This window comes from Puntigrus tetrazona, chromosome 23 (genome assembly GCF_018831695.1).
Source record: "Puntigrus tetrazona isolate hp1 chromosome 23, ASM1883169v1, whole genome shotgun sequence".
Taxonomy (NCBI): domain Eukaryota; kingdom Metazoa; phylum Chordata; class Actinopteri; order Cypriniformes; family Cyprinidae; genus Puntigrus; species Puntigrus tetrazona.
This window is the reverse complement of record NC_056721.1, coordinates 7,509,631-7,527,424: the sequence shown is the minus strand read 5'-3', so window position 1 is coordinate 7,527,424 and position 17,794 is coordinate 7,509,631. Positions and strand designations below refer to the sequence as shown.

Sequence of the window (17,794 nt, the reverse complement as noted above, 5' to 3'; positions counted from 1 at the left end):
AAAGAGTTGCCTAGACTGAGACCTGTAGGTTACGAGGGTTGACCTGATTGTCAAACAAGGTTGATTTCTGCTGAATGTCTGCACTCTACCTCATCACCAACAAACTCCTTACGGAAAAAAATACATAAAGTCACATTATAACTTTAGGCGGGCTGTAAACACTACGGGTGTTTGGAGTGATACAGAAAATGACTGAAGTGTGCAAGTGATGTTCCTATACATCATGTCACAGTTACGGATAAACCCAGAAAGTCAACACGCATGAATTTCAAAAGGCAAACTTGTGGGTAAGTTTAACTTCAGGATCAGAACTAGAGCGATGTTTACTGTCAGATATAAATATAACATACGCTTGTTCAAGTCCGATCTTAATATATTTAAGCAGCGAGATCTCCTGCATGCTTACGAGTCTGTCAGGAGCTGCTCGGATGCTCAACCTATCATGAAACCGTCACCTTTCTCCCACCTCCGACTCATCAGCATATCATCCATAAATCTCTTTCTCCTCGCACATAAATAATGGATGAAACACCACACTGAGCATCAAAACATCTGATTCTTTGAACTATCGAACTTATTAGAACTATATTTATTCTATCCATCTTCCAGTTTTCAACTTATTATTAATGCTGTATTATCGATGGTGGCATCACTCTCGACCATGAAAAAATCTATTCTACCATAAAATAATAAAAACAGGCAGGTTTTCACAATAGTTCTGTCTTTTTGATTAACTTTAACTCTGGTAACCATGGTTGCATCCCTTAATCACTTGACTTGTATTGTCAACTGCCCATCTAGTTAATTGGCATGTTCCAGAAAGAATGATTGTGGACATAAAATGTAAAAATAAAATGTCACTGCGCTGTAAGTTATGGCATGCAAAAAACCGTCTGCACAGAAAACGTTAGAGCTTTGATGCACTGAATATGTTTGATTACAATAAGAAGTTTCACTGCCTCTAGTGTTCATTTCTTTTGGAAGCTGGAGTGATTTTCGTGGCTCGCTAAAAAGTGCACATTTATGCCATGAGACCAGATGCATTTTTTTTTTCACAATACTATTGAAAATCAGAGAAAGGGGTTGTGTGTAAGAGCAACAATTAGCCAAGATTCCGTGCAGAGTCTTTAAATTCAATATTAAACCTAATATTTCAGCCATTAATTCTCTTTGGTGAGGCCCCTCTTTGGTGTCTGGGATCTCTTCTCTCAGCGTTCACAGGTAATTAAATCATTGACACCCGGAACATCAGAAGTCAGTGTCCTTTGATTGTCCTAAAAAGAGCCAAATCAGTCACACAAGTCCCCTCCGAAACCATCTTGTTACTGAAGCTCATCATTGGTAGAGCAGACCAGGCACCGGTGCAGAAAGCCAAAGAGGTCTTTTCCTTTAATCACAGTGGTGATGAGAAGCACAAAGGGTGTAATTAAAAAAGGATGAAATCCAAATGACAGCAGGGCCTTCATACAGGATATCTGCTATTCCGCCTCACTAATTACCACAGTCGAAAGCGAATCGACATCAGATAATGCTTAGCCTTGGATTTACATTCCCCAATCACATTAACAACAAGCTTGTGTCCTATTATCACCTCGTCCTCAACTGACCTCAGCTCATGGTCATCATTAAACCTGTTATGTTATCATTGTGATTCTGATTCGGAGATCCTGATTCTATTCTAACCAAGTTATCGAGCAGGGCAAACAACCAACTGCATGGATATGTATGGATGCAAAGATTTGGACGCGAAAGCTCACAGGAATTCATTTGAATATGAGAAAAGATATTTAGTGACTGCAGTTTATAGTACGTTTAATACTAATCAGACGTAACCTTTTGAACAGCTGCAATAAATTTCACAATTTATTAATCTAGTTTGGTGCTTATAGACAATTCTTTATTGTTCATTCATGTTAAATCATGAGACACCTAGATTAACAACTGCTTGTAACGTTAATTTCTACAATACTTTTTTTTTTTAACAATTCAAAACTTTTAACAGTTTACTAATATTAACTTTTGTATATTACATATCAGGTTTGGTACTAATATGCACTTTTAAAAGTGGAATAAAAACGGGAATGTGGGAAGTTTTACCTCGCTTTCGCTCTCACGGTCTGTCAGTCAAAGCTCACAGGCTGTGACTCATCCATCATACAGTCTATTGCTTAACAATATGCCAATCACTCACCTCATCTGATGAGAGGATGAGCGAGCCAATCGCTGGATCTGATGCTAAGCAATAAGCCAATCATCCATCCTTATTATGACCGGTTGTGGTTTAAACGAACTGTCAGCCAATTGCTGGATCCCACACGTTCTAGTCTAATGTATAACACGCTGCTTTGAGCACTGGGTGAGAAAATGACTTATTAGCTTCTTTTAATTGAACTATTTTTGCATGATTAGAGTGCCGACACCTGGTGGGACAAATATTCTACCCAGTAATGACATAATGAGAAAAGAAGAGAGAGCAGACCCGAGGGGGAAACTTCCTGCCGTACTGATTTTTAGAAAAAAAATCTAATCCTGTTTTTCAAATATATATTCGCATAGTCAAAAAGTGGCTAAAAAGTGTGAGAACATATTTCTGATCTTTACTTTGTGAAAAGCAAGCCTCTCTTTTTACACACAGAACACTGGACGCTTTAGAAATCATCAATCAGCTTATGGATAAAATACTATTGCATATCCATAAATGGGGTGGGGGTACCTTAAATGAAATCTCGATAGGTGATTATTTTCATATATTGGAATATTCATTAGCTGTTTGAAATAGCTCGCCGTAGGACATGTCAACCCCCCCACACATAAGCAATCAACAAGAACGCGTGACTCTTCCAGAGATCGGCGAGAGGAGGCAGACGAGGAGAGCGCGCGGCGGAATGTGACGTCACCAGGCGCGCTTCTTTCCTGCTTGTTGGGAAAGCGCGAGCTGCGCTGCCTGGCGCAGAGAGTGGACAGCGCGCGCACGGAGAAAGAATATCCTTTTCGGTAAGACCACGCACCTCTCTCACTGCCAGCCGTTGCTTCTTTACTTTTAAAAAGTACCAATATTCCCGATTTGCAAATGGACGAGCTAGAGTTTCGGGCGCGCATTGCTTTCGTTGTTTAAGAAATAAACAGTTATGTTCTAAGTTTGCGCGCCGACATTCGCGTATGTGGCAAGTTTCCAAGTCGGCGTGCTTTTGTTTGAACGGTCTGTTTTCGGCAGGGTTGCCAATGTTTTGTATCACCCTCAGATCTCGTGATGCGCAAAGAGACAGATGAAAGACGTCGACCACCTTAGACTCGTGGAGAGATCTGCGAAAGCGAGAGCGCGGCTTTTTAAAGTAAAGCACTTATCCCCGGAGGCTCAGCTGTCATAGAATGGAGAACATCACGAGCCCCTTCATCCCAAACCCGACATGCAACTACAGCATGGACTATTACAACTCTCCAAACCGGAGCGATCTGAACTGCACCCCGCCGGCAGACTACTTCTTTTACGCGGACCTGTACGTGGTCCTCCCGGTCATTTACTCCGTGATATGCGCCGTAGGTCTGACGGGGAACACGGCGGTCATATACGTGATCCTCAAAGCCCCCAAAATGAAGACGGTGACCAACATGTTCATCCTGAACCTGGCGATCGCCGACGACCTCTTCACCTTAGTGCTGCCCATCAACATAGCGGAGCATCTGTTGCACTACTGGCCGTTCGGCGAGGTGCTGTGCAAAATCATTCTAAGCATCGACCACTACAACATCTTCTCGAGCATCTACTTTCTGACGGTTATGAGCGTGGACCGGTACCTGGTGGTGCTGTCGACCGTGCGCTCCAAGCGCATGCCGTACCGCACATACCGGGCGGCCAAGATAGTGAGCCTCTGCGTGTGGCTGCTGGTCATCCTCATCGTCGTGCCCTTCACCGTGTTCGCGGGAGTCTACATCAGTCCCGACGACACCGAGAGGAAAAGCTGCGTGCTGAGTTTCCCCAGTCCTGAAAGTTTGTGGTTCAAAGCCAGCCGGATTTACACCCTCATACTGGGCTTTGCCATTCCGGTGTCTACGATTTGCATCCTCTACACCATGATGCTGTACAAATTAAGAAACATGCGCTTGAACAGCAACGCCAAAGCGCTGGACAAAGCCAAGAAGAAGGTGACCATCATGGTGTTTATCGTACTGGCCGTGTGCCTGTTCTGCTGGACGCCCTTTCACCTCAGCACCATCGTGGCGCTGACCACAGACCTGCGGACCACGCCGCTTCTCATCGGCATCTCGTACTTCATCACCAGCCTGAGCTACGCCAACTCCTGTCTGAACCCGTTCCTCTACGCCTTCCTGGACGACAGCTTCAGAAAAGCCTTCAAGAAGATGCTAGAATGTAGACCCGCTTGAATGTAAGGGGTTAAAAGGCAGGTCGGACTGAATTCCAGCGGGATTCCAGGATTCGAACAGAACGCAAACGAGGCGTTTAGCAAATGGGATCTGAATGCAATTTGAAAAATGTAATCGTTTTATTAAATAAAATGACTGCAATAAGCCCGGGTTTTGAATTGGAGCAGCGAATTAACGATGCATTGTATGGCAAAGAAACATTTTAATATGCATTTCATGAAAATAACTGGAATTATACAACTATAAATGTAAACTGTTGTCATTACAATTCTATATCCCGTATTAAATCAAAATGCATAAACTCTCAGTCATTTTAAAAAGGACCTATTTTCTCCAATAAATGACTGAAATAAGTCACCATCATAAATGATTATTGAGCGTCTCCAAATAGTAAGCAGCTCATATTATTAAAATAAATGTAATTCCAATTCAAATTCAATATCCTTTAGTTTGTTGCCAGTTAAGTTAATATTTTACGCCTGACGCAAATTAAGATACAGTTACGCTGAGCGTGTCCGCCATATCCATGCGCGCATTTCCAACAATAAAGGGAAACGTTTTCCTGAGCTAAACTCTAATGTAACAGTTTGTCTCCCTCTTGTGCTCTCTGTGATGAAATAACCAAGATGAAACACGTCTGACAGCAGAGCCCTGGAAACTTTAGTCAGGAATTACAAAACTACTTAGGATGACATCGTGTGTTTCTCAAGCAGCAGGGCTTTCTGTGTATATATATTTGTATAGACCTGCTTTTGTCACATGAAACGTCGTCACTTCCTGTCCGGCAGTATTTCATCTTAATAGCAAATTCGAGACAGCTGTTTAAATGTGCATTTCCTTTACTTTAAGTGAATAGCTATAAATGCGAAACATTTTCGTCTGTGTGTATCCAGAGATGTAAGTCGTGCAGATCAACACGGCGAAGCACACTGTCACATGGCTTTTTAATACATGTTGTAAATAAAATCGAATAAATCAGTTGTCTTTCATTTAGTCTCATATACGTCAAATCAATCAATATAATTACCCAGGACAACGGCAACTGCCCAAAGTTTGAAATTAAGCATCGTCTACCACACTTTTCACCAGAACCGTCTTTTTAACTCACATTAAGGCCCCTTGCTGCACGTTATGCAAACGATCGGTGTAGAAAGCCTTGCGGTCAAGTTGCAGTTTTTTAATCTAGATAATAATAGCGATAATAACAACACAGTTTAAGCCGCCAGGACTCCTCCTCGGAGGTTAAACAGCCTGCTTTATCAAGCCGTGTCACAGATTCTGTCCGTACGCCCCCTGGCGGTCGATAACAGTCACTGACTCTTGACATCCTCGCCGAGCGAGAGGACACGAGCTGTTCAGACTGAACTGATCAGACTGCAAGTAAACGTATTCCCGAAATCTAGTCTGGTAGCAATCTAGATCAGTCGCCCACACATTAAAGGTAGGATAAAAGAAAACGTCTGCAATCATACATTTTAAAGCAGGCTATATCCTTACAGTACACTGTACAAATGGATTACTGAAAACAAACACTGGAATACATCTATTTTCTTTTACGTTTCACGTTTAATTAATTGTTATTTATTATTGTTATTTTTTTGCTATATTGACTATGAATATGATTTGATGTGAAAATGTAAATAACACTGAAGTTGGATCTCACGCATGCCGTTTGTAACGCTAAGAAATTTTTTCATAATATTTGAATTTCGCCCCCTACACTTATGCTGTGTCACAACCAGCAGTCCGATTTTTATTTGTCAACTGCCCATATTCTGCAAAAATGGGCTCAATCCCCGTTCGAGCACACCTGAACCAGCCAATGAAGATCTTCAGCGATGCTCGGTTTTTACAGACAGGTGTGCTGGAAGTGAACGGAGCTGCTGGATCTCCAGGAACTCAGCTGGGCACTAATGTCAGCAGCATAGTAAGTTATAGTAAGCAGTAGTAGTTAAAGGTCTAGTAAATAAATAATATTACATGCCAATTGGCCTATTGGTAACCTATATAATTTCTTCATAAATATGATTATGTTTCTTCTCTCTCAATGCTATAATAATTCGCAACGATCTAGGAGTCATATGTATCACTACAGCTGACAGACTGTTAGTACATTTTTGTAAATTTGCTTTAAAAACCATACAACACCGGACGTTTCTCCCGGTAACTGCGCGCAACAGACAGCAGAGGGCAACGTGCGATCATATTTTCATAAAACATAACAGCATTGGTTTCTAAAAGATCTGCAATGATGCGTCTGAATTAAGTCTTATAGTCTTAATAAGCGCCCATCCTTTTTTTTTTTTTTTTTTTTTTTTTTTTTTTAAATGGTTGTGTTATAAACTTCGTTTAGGCCTACAAAAAAGCCTACATTGTGGCAGTCATTTTGAAACTAACATAATAGTTCCTACATTGTAATTACATTTATTGCTAATTGATTATTATTATTATTATTATTATTATTATTATGTTTTTTTAATACTAAATAAGGGTCACATGACTATTCACACTATCCTTCCACTGACAGAGAAAATAATAATAATATAGCTACTGTTAAATATGGAAAGTTTAAGATGGTAGCTTTGTTGATCATTAGCTGATTAAAAATGAAAAAAAAAACAAAAAAACTTCACAAGCTGTATTAATAGGCAGCTAGAAACAGTTCCCATAATCCAGCAAACGCTTTCCAACTGGATTTTCCAGGAAACCTCAAAAGAACATCACTAGATGGCGTTCATTTACCACTTCTCATTGCCGCTCTCTATTATTAGACTCCTGTGAGGATATCTAGTCCTGTTGGATGCTGGACGGCGACAAAACCGCGACACAAATTGAAATTGTCACCATAATCGTATGCTTGAGCAGACTGGCAGGCATCAGACACCGACGACGAGGGATCCTGTGTCCTTAATTGTGTTGTTAGCAGGGCTCCGAAGGTAAAGCCCCGCTGTTGAGATGTCATGTATATTGTGCTCGTGATTGGGTCACATTGCTGCAATTGACTTTGTGACACTCCGTTCCAAACACAAGGGCCGCCGGCCTTTGATTCGCCCGTCACCTGCATCCGAGATTGAAGCCCCCGCTGTATTCCGTCTCCACAAGTCAAACACTCGGAACACACAGAGGGAACCTGGTTGCAAACTTCAATTATGTCCCAGCCTCTGCACCCTCGCAAATCAATGACATCGACTTGCTGTTGAGGAGACGCACATCCAGTTTCGGGGAATGTGTCTATCCGCGATAAACGAATAGGCGGTTGTCACAGAGAGTGATCTCATTGTGCTTCTCGCCACCGCTGCTTAAGTGTGTGCGCTGTAGTTATTGTTCACAGGGTTGAAGGTAGGTGAAAGCAGAATGAGATTCAATACAGAAAGAGCGGTTCGTTTGTTACACACGCTTGGTGATGAAACATTTCATCTCGAATCATCTACCAGCTGCCTCCTCCCGAGGTTAGGCCCCCCGCGGGTCACAATATAACGCGCTTATTCATAATACCGATAGGCTACCTGCTCAAAACGCACAGCATGGAAAGTCTCACCGGCCAATTCTAAGACGGGATTGCGTTCTATATGACGAGAGACTCTTAAATCAATTCCACATCACCCCGATGTCTGGACTGACTCATGTTGCCCACATGCAGATGCGGTTTTAACAAGCTCCCAGCCTGTCTGGCTGGCGTCCATTCACGGCAATTAACATTTCTGTAATGTGGCATTGATTCAGCTGTAAACAAGGCATATTCTCCTCTAGGCGGAGGACAAAAACATTAGACGCATAATGCAAAATTTGCAACACAGGCTCTTTGGAAATAAGACAGACTCTGGCTACATTTCTGTAAAAATGCTCCCACGCTCTTGAAGATTAAGGGTATTTGGTATTGATGGTTCATGCAATCTTTCTATTACTCAAAATGTTCTTTATAGTGGAGAAATGAGTAACACTATACGACGTACAAGTCAACTAACTCTCATTAGAATATTAGTACACCGTCTGATCTCAATATTATGATGGTTTCCCAACAGATATTCCACTACTAACTTTGCAAGTAAATGTCAACTCATTCTAACCCTAACCCTAGCCGTCTACAAATACTCTGCGGACACCCTAATGAAAATGTAAATATGTAAGTGCAAAATTACTTATAGTCAACAGAATGTGTTAAAGGGACCATCAAAATAAAGTGACACCAGAAAAAGATTATTAAATGTTTTTCACACCAATCTTCGTCATTCAGAATTGGAAGGAATTTTAGTTGTAGCTACACCGTGCTAGTAGAAGAGTGCTTCACAAGATAACCAAGGCACATAAAAAATGCTTCATTTTGTGGACAGTGATCACAATTAGCTATGAAAGCTAACAGCGGTCAAAACTTAGTGTACGGCCCTTGCTTTGAATGGCTTCAGCACATGGGGCCAAAGGACATGACTACTGTAGTTTCTTCTGCACTCTTCTAACAGTCTGCTCCACAGTTCGGTGTCTGTAGTGGGTTTCTTAGCAATAACTTTGTCACTAAGGAGTTTCCGGAGATAGGGTATAGATAAGGACTCTGGGCTGGCCATTTATTATTTTATTGTTTCCAGCCTCAAGAAAGCGCTTCGTGATGGGGCTTTGTCTTGCTTGAACGTTGCAGGCAGGAGGTTAAAGTAAATGCGAAAGATAAACACTTGCATTCACGCTGCCATGTAGCTGCACAAGAGACCCAACTCATGACGTAGAAAACATCCCTCAATCCATGACACATCCTCCTTCACCTTTCACCGACTTCTTTATGCAATCTTTTCCCAGTTTGATGACAAACATGTTTCCCATCAAAGTTAAAATAGCATGTTTCATTAGCATATATGCTATTTGAACTAAGTGCAAACAGTATTGTATTCTATTTACACTAGGTGAAAGTTTTTTTGTGTTATTTACACTAAGTGAGAATAGCATATGTTCTTAGCATAGATGCCATTTACACTAACTGAAAATAGCAGCATTATTTAAGTGCAAATAGCATTTTCTGCTATATTATAAAAAAGAATGCAACTTGAGTGTAAATGTTAATTTTAATTCAAATGATTAAATAGATGTCATGGTTGACACCCTTATTAAGACAATAAAGCCGTCCTACACCTACCTTAACCCTACCCAAAATAAAAAATATGATCACCATACGTGTTACCATCTGCACCACTGAAACCGATTCTCTATATACTCTCCTCTCATGCATTTTTCTTCTGTGTACAACCAGCCTTTATGAAGGACTTGAATAAATTAGTGCCATTGTAAAGATGAAAACAACCTACTTCTTTGCTGCAGATTAACCCCAATGTAGGAGGTAGCTGTAAGTGTTCTGTAATTTTTTTTTCTTCAAATATCAGATTTGTTTTTAGTTTTTTTTTACCGTGGTTATATTTCACTCATGCTTTAAAAAAACTTTCACTGCTGCTATAGGTTAACTTCAAATAGTGTTAAGCAGCGACATTGAAATTTAGAACAATGTAGTTTCTTTTCACTGCAGTTTCCAGCTAGAAAAAAACCACTAGAAGCATTGAAACACTGTTTTTAAGAAAGACAGCATTGCACTTGAGTTGAGGATCTTGCGGATACAAGTCTCGAGTCAGATTCTTGTGGAACAACGCAAAAATTACAAGACTTTAGCAAATGCTTTTTTGTCTCTTTTTGATTTGATTTTGCCCACATTATTGGTTTAGCTTTTAGTGTAGGGGTTATGTTCATTTCACACACACACGATTATTAGCTTCTCACCGGACACTATAATGTCGTGATACATACATTAACTAATAAAATATTTCCACAATCTTTTTCTGAGAAAATCAGTTGATATTAGCCATTAACCTATGTATTATTTTTTCTATACTATGGAAGTCAGTGGTTATCGGCATTCTTTAAAATATCTTTGTTTCTTATTTTGAACAGAAAGGAAGTCAGACAAAGTCATATTTGATTCTATTAAGCACGATTAATAAAATTTTCATCGATAACGCTTACACTACTTCTGGTAGATATGTAACCCGAACAGTACAGAGAAATGAATTTATTTCACGTTTTTAAATGTAGGTGGTAATTTTAAGGCTCACCGAGACATTTGTGTAACATTTGCTTCTGTCTTCTGTCTATTGATCTGGGAAGACTTATTAAAAACAAAATTGATCACAAACTTACAAACTGTTCAATGTCTAGGTAGTTTGCCCTTATCCAGAGAAGACAAATAAGCCTGCTGGTAAATCCATAATGCATCTGGATTACAGGGTTTCCATGGAACCCAAATCACTTATGAACTTCTGTGAAACCTTAAATGACTTGATGTCTACATACTCTACAGTGGCACACATGAATTATATGGATGTGTGTAACATTTCGAGAAAGCTATCTGTGGTCTTTGCTTATAGAAACACTCACTCACTTTGCTTTTTAGACAGTCGAGTTATAAATGCCATGTGATGAAATACCACAGGATCATTTCAAAGGAACAGTTTTATATCTTAAGCCCATTTATTCCTGTAATGCAAAGCTGAATTTTCAGCATCCTTATTCCTGTATTCAGTCACATGATCCTTTAGAAATCATTCTAATATGCTAAACTGAAAAAATAAATAAATAAATGTGTGGCAGGTATTTTGTGACCTTTTTACAGGAATCTTTGTTTAATAAAAAAAAATTGCATTTATTAGAAAATCTACTCTGAATAAAAGGACTGATTTCTTTATAAAAAAAAAAAAAAAAAAAGAAAAAAAGGTAAAAAAAAATTATAATAATCATCATTACATATAATGTGGTCAAAAACATTGTATGCGTTCCCCTAAATGTCAGTCACCAGCAAAATGTGCAATATAATATAATGTGAAATATCACACCCGTAGATGTGTGAAATGACTGTATATCAGCAGATCACAGCATGATATTGTGTTTACACAACAGTCAGACTACACAAGTGTGTAAATACATAGGAAACAACATTGGAGCGTCTTTAAAAGCCCTCCTCTCTGTAAAACTACTTGTTTCCACCACAGATTCAAATCTAAAATTTAAATCTGCACCTTAAAATTATGGCAGCTGTTGCTAAAATAATTTTTGTCAGCTGCTAACAGGCATTGTTCAATACAGAGACCACATTTTAAAAACCGTTCACACAGTCTGCACTACTAACATGAAGGATGGAAATGCTGCTTTTCTCATTCATCCTTTGTGCTGTAATGCAGTAGGTACAATTAAAAGATGTTATTCTTATCCAATAATTAAACGAATCATTCAAACTTCAAGGATAAAAGTTAATAGATTATATAATGCTCCCTGTTTTTAGCGTTTTTAAATCAGTGTGTTATGAATGAAATGTATGTTTTCTGAATGAGAACTGTTTGCAGTGTTATGATGAAACAAGCTCATTTTGAGACCGATAGGCAGTGTTTTGTTGGTCTGAGTGAGTTTTGCAGGCGAGATGAACCCTTTTGTCAAGATTCCTGTTAGTAGTGCAGACTGTGTGAACGGTTTTTAAAAGGTGGTTTCAGTATGGTCAACTACTAACAAGCATTTCAAACAGCATACGTAAGACTTTACAGTTGAAATGACACAATTGTAACATTTTTACAGTGTAGAAGATAGAGACTGACTCAGTGAGTGCGATTATCATTATCTGTTCCAGCATTCATTCTTCAGATCAATCTCATGATCTCAATAAATCATTAGTTTGACTGTCCAATAGGCTCCTACTATCCTTTCATCTATTAAGGGTGATATCCGATGCTCAGATCATTTGGAGAATAAAATGATCTAAATATTTTCAATAATTTTCTCATAAATTGAAAGCAGGTGCTGACATATTGCGGTCGTGACACAAGAAACATTAACATTAGGATTTAAAATGTTTTAAAATTCTAAAACTTTGCAGAGCCTGACTATGATACTCTTCAGAGGATGAATGTGGAGAGGGGGCCTTTGAGTGACAGCTGTCCCTGATATTCCCCGATTTTATTACATTTTAATGAATGTCTGACGGTGCTGACAAAAAGTGGGGACACGACTTTGAAACCTTATGAAACATGCATATGTCACTGAAAAACCACCATGCTTTTATACGAGATATTATTAAGCTTTGTTTTTCATAAAACAAGGTCTTTTCCATTATTAAAAAAGGCCATATTATATAATATGAATGATTGAACCCTTCTCAGTGGACACAGACATGGAGCTATTTATATAAATAAATCTATGACACTTATTGTCTTGTCACTACTATCTAAAGCTCAGTGTGTCCACCCATCCATCGGCACAAAAACAGTATTTAAATATTTTTTTTTTAAAAATTTTATTTGAGTATGCCCCATGACTCTTACTGTGACAAATTATTTGAGGAGCTCTGTTATCACTTTAATATTGCGCTCTCGTCAGCCAATCAGATTCGAGAACCATAAAGAACTGTTGCATATAATAATATAATATATTACAGCAAAATATTTTAGCAAATTAGCTAATTTGATCAAAACCAGGACCCCTTGAATTAAAGGGCTGACAATGGTTTTGATTTGCATAAAATAATGGAAAACGAAAAGGAATTTCATCTCAGCCATATCCCATGAGCACTTATCTGTCCCGTTCTTATGAAAATAACAATTCAGATAACAGATAGAGATCCCATCTAAAACTTAAGTGGAAAACCGTATCACACCAAGGTGTTAACCCCGCTTTATTCGTAAGGTTTTTCTTCAGTGTTGTAAATCAATCCTCTGGGATTTGCGGGAAGCAGAATGAGGCGAATTTGAACACAGCAATACACTCCCACAGCCCTCCTGACCTGTGTGTGGACCCCAGACGCAGCTAATACCTCCACAGCACACAGAAGAAATATGCCTCCCTGCTGACCGCTGAATTATGGGGGTTGTATCCCTCCGTTTTGCCTTGGGACATGGAGGTGTGTACGTGTGCATGAGCGAGGCCGCATAAGCATCAATCTTCTGTGCCTTTTATTACCTCACACGTCTTCTCGCTGTCACCGCACTGCTGATACTAAGACATCTGGCTGGGTTCACTGTGACACACACACACACACACACACACAGCACCAAACACACAAGTTGATTTACATCAGACAATCCATCTATCCATGGCCCGTCATCGCTTGATGTTGTTTAAGCCTCCACAACTTCATCCCTTGGTCAATACTGAGCACACACCAAAATCAACAGTCACAAACGGTATTATAACCCGGTTAGGGGACTGGGTTGAGAAATGACAAGGTGGAGAGAGGGGGAGGGAGCAAGTGGGAGTCTGCGCTAATTGAGAGGAGCAGAGAGAGCTGGTGCACTAATGAAATGGCCGTATGTGACGGCAGAGGGTGGTACTAGAATAAAATTTCCCCCGGTGGGAGGAGATGGAGCCTTTCTTCAATCTGTTAATGTGTGACAATCTCTGTGGGTCGTGCATATCAAACAGGGATGGAGCTTCGTATCATTGATGTGTCAATATTCAGACAGGTGAATAAATCAAGACGAACGCATTATCATTTTTGTGAATGCCTAAATCGTATCTTTGATAATCCGTGTGCATGCTTTCGCGAAAACATTCTCACGAAATTCAGCAGACACATGGAACTCACCAATACCTACAAAAAAGTACTCCTGTACAAAGTCCAAAACCCAACAGGAAGTTTAGAAGTTTCGTGTTTTATGCAGTTTTTGCCATTTTTGGGCATTATATTCAATGGTGGGGTATGTATTTTTTTCAAAAAGCGTTTTAGAAAACTGAATTGAGCCGAGTAGCAAAACAAACTTGTAGCCAATCAGCGGCGAGGGGCGTGTCTACTCATGATAGGGGGAGAGAGCTCTCAGTGCACAGATATCAGCCAAGTCAAGCGACAGAAAGATAGAGATTACGGATAATAAGCAAAAGAGGAAAGAAGGGGAAAAAAAAGAAAAAAAATAGTAAGACCATGTCTATATCGGACGCAACAGCTAAAGTCCGTCGCAATAAAACACTGGACGCAATAAAGTCACCATTGTAAATCATTTGAAATTTGTGTCAATACAGCAAAAATATAATGCGGGAGCAGTTTTTTTTTGTTGGGGATTTGTTGTGCTGCGCTGCATCCAGTGCAGACTGCATCACTGATTATAATGACTTACAGTATTTTTTGCACCCCACTGCTTACATCCAGTGTTGACGCGGTGATTGGTTTTTCTTTGTTTCACAGAACTAATTGTTCCCTGGGTTGCAAAATAGGGGTGAGACCCTTTTGAAGTAAGGGTGTTTGTTTTGGTGAGATTAACATTGGCTACCAGAAATCTCTTACTCTACCTTTAACAGACCTCCTTCTAGAGATAAACACATCTACATGTCCATACTCGGTCAGAGTCATAGCGCCGCAGCTGCTGGCAACAGGAGGTGTCCGATTTATGGTCTAATAAACTCTTTTTAGGTTTAATGACCTCAGCATTATATTTTTTCATTGAAAGCAGCGTCCATGTTTTGTCCATGCTTCTTCCATGAAACAGGAAGTTGTTACAACTCAACAATACAATGTCTCACTGATTTCGTAATGGTCAAGTTTTAGTTAAATAGGACTAACATTCCTTTATAGCTTGTCCTTGCCCATAATATATACACATAGTTCAGGCTACAAAGAGCCTTGACGTTGTGTGCTTGCTCTGACAAACGTTGCTGACGCATACCATGCATTTAATCCTCTAAATTAAACGCGTGGTATGACAAGTTCATCGCATTTTATTCTTTCTTTAAAATAAGCCCTTTCCTTGATCTTCGTCTCAAAAAAGCAGATTCAAAAGCACCATGATTTTCTTTGGGGTAGATGATTACATCTACCTGTTTTTGAATGCATGAAGTTTTAGTCTCTGTGCTAATTCTAGTGCTCAAGTGCTCAAGCATCCGTTCCAGATGATGGAAGTCTAAAATGCATGTATGGCTCAGTGTAAGAAGGCACTCTAGAGTCTCCTCTGTCCTCTGAAATTCATCCAATCTGATATTCAGTGTAATTTACATGTTTCCCCAAGGAATCTTACTGAAGGAATTGAATTCATGGATTACTCTCAGTGCGTCGCGTGAGATTGGTCACCATTCATAACTAAATTTTGCTCTGAAAAGAGGAGAAAATACATTCACGCGTTCAGCGTATTAATTCAGTGAAAATAAAAAAAAAAGCTTTTATGGTCTATGCCAGTTATTCTGTCGTTTACTTTACATTGTTTTCCATAATCCTCTATTTCAGTGATTTTAAGAAGAACATTGAATGAGTCAAAAAAATTTCAAAAAAGCAACGGCAAAGTCGTTTTTTCATTCTGAATTACAATTCACCCAGTTTACCTTTCGCTAAGATACATACCAGACAGTCACACAATGCCATGTTTAATTCAATTCCACAGTTCGTCAGTTGGATGAAAAACTTATCAAGGTCAAGTATGAAGCACAGTCAATGTTTTGTTACCAAGCCTATGAATGTCAGCTAATTAAAGTCATTCTTGGTTTATATTGCTCTGGTCCTGCCTTTAGACGTCATTCTTGCTTTGGAAAAAAAACAGCATAATGTCTCTCTGAAGGGCAAAATTTAACACAGCAACAGCTAAACCTCAGCTTTCAGGCCTTCAAAGCTAAGTCTTCCTCAGATCTGCTAACCTGGCAACCTTGTTGTTGTATAAGCTGTCTATCTGTGCATTGCTGCACAGTGTAAAACAGGCATTGTTTCACTGACTCTTGTGGGCTCTGCAGAAGATCTGCTCATCTTAAGGACAGAGACTTGACACTTGAGTGAATGATTTGAGTCACACTGGTTTGAGTCATTTTCTTTACTCCCTGCTTCTCATAATGTGCAGATTGTCCGGTTGTGTTTCAGTGCATGCAGGATTTTTTTTGGTTTTTACTGTAAAGCAGATTAGCAATTAATAAAAAAAAATAAAAATTGTAGTTCTTATAGATGCATACTAATATTATACTTATTATAATGGCTTTCAGAAGACCATGTCTGTAATCATTAGATTAATCAGCTGCCTGTTATCTTCTGATAGGAGGGGGAATAAAATGAGAACAGTCAGCAATATTTTATGGTCAATTTTTAATTAAATTCTTTTGCTTTTCAAGACTAATGACTATAAAAAAAATTATAATTATAACATAATAAATATAGATCCACAAATGATAATTAGTCAAGCAAAGCATATCTTTGTGTGAGAAATTCCAGCCTGACCTCATGTTTATATGTAGGTATAATATACAACGTATATTTTTGTAAATTTTTACTGATGCTGAAATGTACAATTTAGATGTATTTCAACGTTTAAAATGTACAAGTTGCTGTTTATTTTTGGTAAAAAAAAAAAGGCTAATATATGCGTATCTTTTGTAAGATATTCGTATCAGCAATTTCTTTTTAATTTTATTAATAAGCGATTTTCGACTCCTCAATCTAATATAAACTGACAAAACACGATTTAAAAACAAAGCATTTAAAAAAATATATATTTTTAGCAGTACCAAAAGTCCCTAATGAGAAAGTTTTGCAGCCACAGTCCTCTCAGGTGGAATAGATTAGGTTTGTGTAAGGTGCAGAGCAGAATTTATGTTAATCGCTGAAAATATCCAGATTATTTTACAGATACTCTCTCCGTTAACTAGTGAAGAAGCGCGTGCCTCATTCAAACACACCTGACCAGAAACACGGCATGTCGCAACAATCTGTGACGAATGCAGGCGAGAGCCAATGAGCATTTGAGTATTCTGCCATAAAGCCTGTTGTTTTAATAAACTGTAAAAAAAAAACTGCAGTTTCAATCTTATCAAATACAAACATAAAGGCATATTTACACTCATGACACAGAGTTAGAGTATAATACAAACTCCCGAATCATTATTTTTTTAGGGGGGCTGGCCTTTATTACTCTATTGTATTCTCTAATTGAGCATATAAAGCTAAATGCATCACAAAAGACATTGAAATATAAAAAGCGGCAAAATTTGAATATGTAATGAGTGAGTGGGTTTTACTGGTTACGGTCACTAGTCTCGCTGCTTATAATAGAGATGAAGATCGCCAAACAGGCTTGGATCTGGATTGCAGCGCACGAATACATTTTTTTTTTGTTTAATGATGCTGCGTTTTGTGTATTTTATACTTCTATTGTCAGTCACAGCATGTCAGAGACAATGCCTTTTGCGACCCATGGCACGTAGACATTAAATGACAAGTAAAGGTTAAACAATTACAGAAACCGTATACATTTTTAAGGGTTTGGTTTAACATTATATAGACCTATTTTTGAAAATGAGCTGGCAGCAGAAATCCCACAGAAGAGAATGAAAAGGTATCGTTTCTCATCAAGCGAACGGTATAATTGATGTGACAATAATAAGAGTTGCCTACATGGATGTCGATAACAGGTTTTCTTCTCACGCTTTAGAGAAAGGA

General features: G+C 38.9%; 1 protein-coding gene across 1 annotated transcript; it reads left to right on the top strand.

Moving 5' to 3' along the window:
• Positions 1 to 1,923: 1,923 nt before the first annotated feature.
• On the top strand, positions 1,924 to 5,361 carry npbwr2b (neuropeptides B/W receptor 2b). The gene is made up of 2 exons (XM_043224185.1): positions 1,924 to 2,994; positions 3,243 to 5,361. The coding sequence occupies exon 2, from the start codon at positions 3,370 to 3,372 to the stop codon at positions 4,381 to 4,383; it is 1,014 nt and encodes a 337-aa protein (XP_043080120.1). The 5' UTR covers positions 1,924 to 2,994; positions 3,243 to 3,369; the 3' UTR covers positions 4,384 to 5,361.
• The last annotated feature ends 12,433 nt before the right edge of the window (positions 5,362 to 17,794 follow it).